General features: G+C 36.5%; 1 protein-coding gene across 1 annotated transcript; it reads left to right on the top strand.

Annotated features, from left to right (window-relative positions):
* Positions 1-5,969: 5,969 nt before the first annotated feature.
* Positions 5,970-9,234, top strand: LOC104888316 (uncharacterized). The gene is made up of 2 exons (XM_048640892.1): positions 5,970-6,537; positions 9,029-9,234. Exons 1-2 carry the CDS (start codon positions 6,104-6,106, stop codon positions 9,132-9,134), a joined length of 540 nt encoding a protein of 179 aa, XP_048496849.1. The 5' UTR covers positions 5,970-6,103; the 3' UTR covers positions 9,135-9,234.
* The last annotated feature ends 23 nt before the right edge of the window (positions 9,235-9,257 follow it).

Consider the following 9,257-nt stretch of genomic DNA (forward strand, 5'->3'; position numbering starts at 1 on the left):
GGAAATATCTAACGATTGAATTTCCATTTAGTAAAAGTAATCTTTACAATAATTTAGATCATAATGATAGACAAAGCTTTGAATCATATAACCATTACAAATTATTGAAGTTACTAATACACACAAACATAAACTAGGTTCTTAAAACCTCCGACACCTATGAAGCCTTGGTGTCCATATCCATTCATAAGCATTCCAAGTCAAGCCTTAGACTTGATGAAGCGGCCAAACTTCTAGCTTACATAGGTAAATCTTTCCGGACATGCTCCTACAATTGAGCACCTTATCAAAGATTTATTAAGAATAAAATTCAACCTCTTTATCATTGTAGCAACAAGCACTAACCTCGGGATGTATTAAACAAGTGCTCCCAACCTCTTAGAGAAGTACTATCCTCCTTGAATTTGAGATCTAACGTTGTATTAGACATCAAATAGAGTTTTCCTTCACCATAGGTTGATCAATAGGCTTAAGACCCATCCCTTTGTTCATTTTGTTCACTAGTTCCCTTGACAACGGTTTTGTAAACGTATCCGCCAAGTTCAAACTAGACCGAACAAAATTAATAGTTATACAACTATTCCTTATCATTTCCCGCACATAGCTATGTCTAACTCCAATGTGCCTTGACTTGCCATTGTAGACTTCACTATATGCTTTAGCTATGGTTGATGCACTATCACAATGGATAGCAAGAGGTGACATTGGTTTCACCCATAAGTCCACCTCACTCAACACATTCCTTAGCCATTCCGCTTCTTGGCAACAAGAAGCCAAAGCAATGAATTCCGATGCCATAGTGGAATCCGTTATACATGTTTGCTTCTTGGAAGCCCATGAAATGGCACCTCCTCCAAGAAGAAACACCCAACCACTAGTGGATGAATAATCTTCCTTATTCGAAATCCAACTAGCATCCGAGTAACCTTCTAAGATAGAAGGTTCTCTTTGTATGTTATGACATAATCCAAGGTCTTATTCAAGTACCTTAACACTCTTCTCAATGCTTGCCAATGCAACATACTAGGATTACTAGTATACCTACTGAGCTTGCCAATAGCAAAGGCTATATCCGGCCGAGTGCTAGTCATAGCATACATCAAGCTTCCAATTAAGCTTGCATACTCCAATTGTGAAATTGGAGTACCACTACTCGGAACCAAGTGAATACTAGGATCCATAGGAGTAGCAAAATGAGTCGAATTTGACTCATTATACCTCTTGACCACTTTCTCAATATAATGAGATTGTGATAAAGAAAACGACCCTTTCCCTCTTATTATTCTAATACCTAGAATAACATCCGCTTCACCCAAATCTTTCATGGAGAAGCTAGAGGAAAGGAAGACTTTGGTCTTTTCCACTTGTTCCAAATCAGTCCCAAAAATAAGCATATCATCAACATATAAGCAAATTATAACTCCTTTACCGTTATTATCAAATTTGCTATATACACACTTATCGGACTGATTTATTTTGAACCCACTAGACAACACAACTTCATCAAATTTTTGATGCCATTGCTTAGGTGCTTGTTTAAGACCATACAAAGATCTAACTAATTTGCAAACTTTAGTTTCTTGACCTTTAACCACAAACCCTTCAGGTTGATTCATGTACACTTCCTCCTCCAATTCACCATTAAGAAAAGCAGTTTTTACATCCATTTGGTGAATTACTAGACCATGAATCGCAGCTAATGCTATCAATAGTCTAATAGTAGCTATTCTAGCTACTGGAGCATAAGTATCAAAGTAATCGATACCATATCTTTGCCTAAAACCTTGGACCACTAACCGGGCCTTATGTTTTAGTATGGTTCCATCGATTTTCTTTTTCCTTACAAAAATCCATTTACAACCTAGGGGTTTGCAACCGGGAGGTAAATTAGCTAAAATCCAAGTGTGATTACCCATTATAGAATCCATTTCATCATTCACTGCCTCTTTCCAGAAAGCAGAATCATGAGACTTCATAGCCTCATCAAAGGACCTAGGATCCTCCTCCATATTGTAACAATATGAAATTTGAGTCGAAATTGACTCCCTTGACCCTTCAACTAAATATAGTTGAAAATCCGGTCCAAAAGATTTCTCTTTTCTAATTCGTTTACTTTTCCTAATTTCCGGTGTTGTAGTATCATGATCATTTAAATGTCATCTACAACATTGGAACTAGTACTAGGTATCATGTCCTTTGGTCTGGAATCGATGAGAATCTAGTCTCATCAAATATTGCATCCCTTGACTCTATCGGAGTGAATAGAGACAAAGTCATTGGGCTCAATGACATAAAACCTATAGGCTTTGCTATGTACCGCATAGCCTATAAAAATGCAATCAATTCCTTTTTCACCTAAAGTTTTCCTTTTAGGTTCCGTCAATTTGACAATTGCCCTACAACCCCATACCTTAAGGTAATTGAGATTAGGCTTTTTATTACACCAAAGTTCATAAGGGGTAGTCTTATTCCTTTTATTAGGAACTCGATTTAAAATGTAACATGCAGTTAAAATTGCATCACCCCAAAAACCGTCATTAAGACCCGAATTAGAAAGCATGGTATTAACCATTTCTTTTAGGACCCTATTTTTCCTTTCCGCTATACCATTACTTTGAGGTGAGTATGGGGCGGTTGTTTCATGAATTACACCAATGGAACTAAAATAACTTGGATTATAATATTCACCACCCCTATCCGTTCGAAGTCTTTTAATCTTTTGATTAAGTTGGAGTTCCACTTCGATTTTAAAGGTCTTAAACTTTTCTAGTGCTTCATCTTTAGTAAATAATAAATATATGTAACAAAACCTTGAAAAATCATCAATAAAAGTTACAACATATTTTTATTTCCCAAAGAAGGTGAACTATGAAAGTCACACAAGTCACTATGCACCAATTCTAGCAATACCGTTTGTCTAGTCACACTAGGATAAGGATTTTTTGTAATTTTATTTAGCACGAAGTTGACACTTCTCTAACTTTAAATCGAAAGGAGGTATAACCCCATTTTAGACATGTCATATAATCTACGATAATTCACATGACATAAACGATTGTGCCATAGAGAAGAAACATCAAGCATGTAAATAGAACTAGTACCAATTTTATTATCAATACTAAATTTAAACATTCCATTACAAAAGAAACCTTGTCCAACAAAAATACCACCCTTGGAAAGTACAAATTTATCCGACTCAAAAACAACTTTAAAACCATACTTATTCAAGAGACCTCCGACACAAGATTCTTCCTAACTTCCGGTACATACACAACATCCCGGAGAGTTAAAGTCTTTCCCGAGGTTAACAACAATTCTACTTGGCCTATGCCTCTAGCCTTTACCGTAGAATCATTCCCCATATACAAGATTGGACCATCATCCAAATCTTTCAAAGACTTGAAGAAATCCTTGTTATTGCACACATGTCTAGAGGCTCCCGAATCTATCCACCAAGAATCATCAACCTGCACACACATAATTTCAGAAATCATAGCAACAAAATGCATTTCTTCAATTACATTAACATGTGCATTGTTACCTTGGTTTTGAACAACACTAGGTTGTGTGTTCTTTGTCTTCTTCTTTGTTGTTAGAAGGACAATCCCTCTTAAGATGAGGACCATTGCATATCCAACAAGAGAGGGTCTTCCTCTTCTTGTTTGCAACATTGGTTTTGTTATGTTGTTGTTGTTGTTGTTGTTGTTGGATTTCTTGGTCTTACTAGACCCACCAACCTCTACCAAATTAACGGTAGATTTAGGAATACTAGGAGTAGTATCCTTAACCCCATCTTGAGCCCGGATCCCCTCTTCAATACGAAGATGAGTTCCTAATTGCTCCATGGACATGTCTTCCTTTTTATGTTTTAAAAGATGTTTTGTATCTTTCCAAGAATTTGGTAATTTGTCAATGATTGAGGCAACCGCAATTGCCTCATCCATCACCATACCATGTGATCTTATTTGGTTCAAAATATGATGAACCTCATGGAATTGCTCCATAATAGGCCGATCATTAGTCATTTTAAAAGAATTAAAATTACTAACAAGGAATTTCTTACTTGAAGCATCTTCCGAAATGTACTTGGCCTCAAGAGCGTCCCAAAGTTCCTTTGCACTCTCCACATTTTGGTAGAGATCAAACAACGGGTCGGTGAGAGAGTTGAGAATATGACCACGACAAATGTAGTCATCATTCTCCCACTTGATCCTCTTCCTAGTAGTCTCAAGAGGCTCTTCCTCTCCATCTTCCGGGAGTGGTGGCATAGGAGTTGATACACATACACCACATTCAAGGCGGTCAACAAGAAGTGCATCTTCTTTTGCCACCTCCGATAGCCCACCCCCTCAAACTTATCCAACTTTTGGAAGTTCATAGTCATGTCCTTGAGTGATTGAGCCATATCCGAAAAGAAAAGAATTTAAACTAATAGATTGTTAGACTTTGTGATCAATGAGAGAACCGGATATCCACTCCAAGGCACGGAAACTACGCTTTCCTATTAGTTTAATTTCGCCCCTCTAGGATCACCGGGTTAACACGAAATAACTAATGAGATACAATGGAGAGAAACAATCCACTTAGATGATCTTCTAAGTGAATCAACAAGAACTTGTGTTTTGTGTTTGTGAAGAACACTCAAGAGAAGATTGCAAGTTTTCTCTTAAGCTAAGCAAGAAGTATTTGAGAGAGTATAGAATAGAAAATTCTGATTTTCTTTCAACCCTTCACTCATAGGAATCCCAAGGTTTATATAGGAAGAATAAACCTTTCATTGACTAGAGTAGTCTAATCATAACCCCCATTTAATCACCCATCAAAGGCCTTTAATCAGCTGATTTAAGGACCTTAAAGGTCATTAAAATGAGGCCATAACATCACAACGGACATAAAACCGTCAAGGCATCTTTTCGCATTCCAAGGCAGAAGACACGTCGCGACTCGCGAAAATCGCGAGTCGCGAGGCGCTGGTCGCGACCCGCGACGCCTGTCGCGACTCGCGACGGGCCACTGGTCGCGACTCGCGACGGTTGTCGCGACTCGCGGCCAGTCTTCTGTCTCCCTTGGTTTATCAATGCGTTTTGCCACTTGATGCACTCTAGCCTTTTGCATACTAGACCTCCTCCTCTTCTAGTACATATCCTTATGAGTTTCAAACCCATTACCCTATAAATGTTCCAACATCTTTCAGTGTAATAGTATGGTCTCATGTGCATAGGGATGGAATCGTGGAAACTTTATTGCACATCATCTTGCTAGATTAGTGCCTTTTGGTCCCTCCGTTTCTCAATCAATGCATCACAAATAAGTGGGGGAATAGCAAAAAAATGTAAAGTGAAACAATAAAGTAAGGTAATTCAAGTGGTGAAACAAAAAATTGTGGTCCCCTCTTGCTTTTTGATGTCATATATATAATAATGTTGAAATTGTTTTACCGTTTTAAGTTTGGTTGCACTTATTATAGCTATTTCAAAATAAAGAAAGTGATAAACCCGTTTTCACCCGAAGATAACGATCCGAAGTAGAACCAAAACCCGAGATAACTCGACCCAGCCTGAAATTTATATAGACCTGAATATGACTTGAACCCGAATCTACCAGACCTGAAATGACCCGATAATGATGACCACAACCCAACCCGAAAAGTTGTCATATTAGTTACTTTTTAAATAAATTTATAATATCGTCATGAAATATAATATATTATCTAGTCATTGTCCACTAATTATTTAATTTACTCTTATGAGTCTTATATGTGTGTTATTTATTTACAAGATTGGAAATCCAATCTAATACGACCCTAAATATATGGACCTGATATCAACCCGCACCTGAACGAACCCAACCCGGATATAGCTCAAACACAAAGTTGACCCGATCAATATGACTCGTTTGTCACCTCGAGATACTCTTATCGAGCGACGGGAAGTGGTATATAAGGCTAATAAGCACGCGAGATTTGGCATGGCCCAAACCATTGGACATCAAAGCACAATCTAGAAATCTAACCCGGGTAATATTCATCCCAAAAAATTCTACACTTGTAGTTCTAGAAATTGGATCAACATACAAAAATAGGAATTCCAATGAACCAACACAAATGAAAATGTTATCCATTTCTTCCCTCTCAAACACCCTCAACACAAACACCAAAAAACACACCTTCTTCTTCCTCTCACCCACTTCTTTTTCTTCATCATCTGCTACTCAAAACAAATCCTTTAAATACCCTTTAAATTTCTCAAAAAACCCATCTTTTCCCCTTTTTCCCTCAAGAAAATCTCCAATTATTATAGCAAAAGTTTCTCCAGACTCAGAATCAGAACCAGAAGTTTCTACAACAGTTGAAGATGAATGGATTAATAGATTGCCTGATAAAAAGAAACCTTTATATGCTCATAGTTTACCCTGCATTGAAGCTTGGCTTAAAAGCTTAGGTTTTTATCAAAGTTCTGATGATAGGGCTGTTTGGTTTATTGAAAAATCTGAATGGCATGCTCAACTTTCTCTTGATATCACTGACCTTAATATAAGGTTTGTATTTCTTTCATTTTTGCTTTCTGGGTTTTTCTCATTGATAATATTTCTTTGTTGTATCTTACAATTTTCTTTGTTGGAATCATGGTTTTTTTTGGCAATAGCTTTGAATTGTTTGATGGGAATGAATAAAAAAACCAGTCTTTTTGATTCTTGTTAGTATTAGCACTTTAGGGATAGTTGGAATTACTGTTTTAAGTTGATTCATGATTGGTAAGAATGTTGTCTAGAATTGTGAATAAAGAAAGAAAGACAATGTTATGTATATACAGTGTTGCAATTTTGGGTAATCTTTAATGATATTCATTTGTGAGATGAGCAGAAATTTGGAAAAAATTGTGCTGAAAAAATTCTAAGACTTGGAAGTTGGAACTTTAGTGATTGGTGTAGTGTATTGGAGTTATGGTGCTGAGATTGCTGTTTGGATTTTAGTTTTCAGGGTAGTTTCATGCATCCTTCTTTCTTTTAATTGCAGAGTAGATTAGTAGTTTCATTAATGTTGCATTAAATCATAATATTTGATCTTATGAGAAAGAGTTCAACATGTAGGGTCAAAAACTAGCCAATCGAAAACCGAAGCCTGAATTAGTAGGTAATTCATATGTCAATCATATGTAAAAAAGAGATGAATAGTATTTCCAATAGAATTACAAACACACATTAAACAGAAATTTGTGTATTTCTTTTTTCTCTGAGTATAAACTGTATCAATAGCAAGCCAAAGAATTATTGTACATCTTGGTTGTTCATAGAGGCCGACACTGCTTTATGTACCTTATCACAGGCTTAATTATATGTAATGGAACATCGGCCAATTAGAGCATACCAGCATTCTCGCAGCTCTTAAGCTCATCAATAGAGGAAGCTTTTGCTGTCTGTTGGTTCAGTAATTCCCTGGTTTTGATAAAGCAACTAGTTTGGGGGGTAATTAGAATTTTCATTCATTAATTTTTTACTTCAAAATTATAACACTAAACACTACTTGGTTTAGTGGTTAAGACTTTAATATAGCGCCACATGGCACGGTTCCTTGTTTAAGAACTTTAATATATTACTATAGATTTTAAAATCCGGAAAATTCAGATAGGTGATGCTAGCAGTCCAACTCCCTGCACCATATCTCAAATAAAACATACAACACCAAGAAGTTGAATAGAACTGCTGCCTTAATGTAATAGCTTTTACCTTTATGCAATAATATTCCTGGTTAGAAATTTTCTGATATGTACCTTCCACAAATTAGCTGAGTCACCCAGTTATAGGATAGAAGTTTCTCACCTCATGGTGAGTTACCTATAAAGAATTTTTTGTGCATGCCGGAGTAACCATGTTAACTACAGATTTTAAGAAAGCTGAAAACTACTCCCTAAGAAATTGATGAGGCTACAAAGTGCATATTAGATTAGTTATCCTTATCATGTGAAAGTGAGAAATATAGCACTCTTGCGAGTTTACGAATCACAGGTCTTTATGTAAATCTTGTCAGATTTGTGGCTGGAAAGTACTATCTACGAGAATGAATTCCTGCTCACTCTGCTTGACAGCAACAAAAAAAATTTAAAGATTATTTTTCATTTTGGTTGGCATTTAAAACCAGACATAAAAGATACCGTGGAAGAAGTGCAACTGAGGACTGCCTGAGGTTACGTAAGTTACGGTCAGATGGTTGCCTCAAGGACTATTAAATTATCCACGCTGGAAATGTTTGTTGAATTTTGTTTGTTGGTGAAGAATAAGAAGTGTGATTATCTGAATTAAGTGTCAAAACACTCAAACTGAACTCTGGGTCGTATATTGGTGGTTTAGAGAATGTCTCTTGATTTTGTGTTAGTTTAGAAGCCATCGTTCTGCATAATATAGTATAAAGCAGCATGATGTTTTTTAAGTTTAAATGACATGTGACTCTTCCTATAACAGTTTGAATTATTAGGACTATCCTTGAAAGAAGTGTGGCATGAAAATATAGATAAATACGCACTTAGGTAAGCTGACGTGTGCGACTTGAGATGGAAAGTGACACTCATGTTTGAGGGACGGAGTGCCACGACACTCTTAGATGTGGCCAATCATTTTGCTATGAGATGTGGCTTTTCTACAAGTTGCATTAAGGAGGGATTTGAAATATGACAAGGCTTGGCTAAAAGATAGAACTTTGGCTAAACTAAACACTTTTGGCTGGTCTCATATCATCTCTCTTTTCTCCATGGATGCTGTTGTATAAAGCTCGTCAGTTTTGTGGTTTTAACAGTTGTTTTCAACTTTCAAGCTCTTAGGTAATGTGAACACCCAAATAATATAGCTCTTGGCCTTTCAAGAATCTCTCGAGATTATTGTTCTTAACTGTAGGATTCTGTGGTACCTGAGGTATCTGGCTTTTAAGGTCCTGGCTTGCTTATAGTTTGTACATCCTTAAGCTAGAAGTAGTTCTTAACTTGAGCTTATATTTGCAATAATTTTACTCTCTGACCGTTGCATTTTTTACATTCAGATATTTGAAGAATGGACCGGGCAATCTAGAAAAAGATATGGAGAGGAGATTCAGCTATGCACTGAGTAGAGAGGATATCGAGAATGCTGTACTTGGAGGACCGTAAGAAATGAATACTGTAATCATTCAATGGTACAGAAAAAGGCATGTTCTGCTTAATTAGGTTTGTTGGATAAACGTTTCAGTAAAAGAATTTTTTTCGATAATTGTTCATGTTGCAAATCTACTT

This window comes from Beta vulgaris, chromosome 3 (genome assembly GCF_026745355.1).
Source record: "Beta vulgaris subsp. vulgaris cultivar EL10 chromosome 3, EL10.2, whole genome shotgun sequence".
Taxonomy (NCBI): domain Eukaryota; kingdom Viridiplantae; phylum Streptophyta; class Magnoliopsida; order Caryophyllales; family Amaranthaceae; genus Beta; species Beta vulgaris.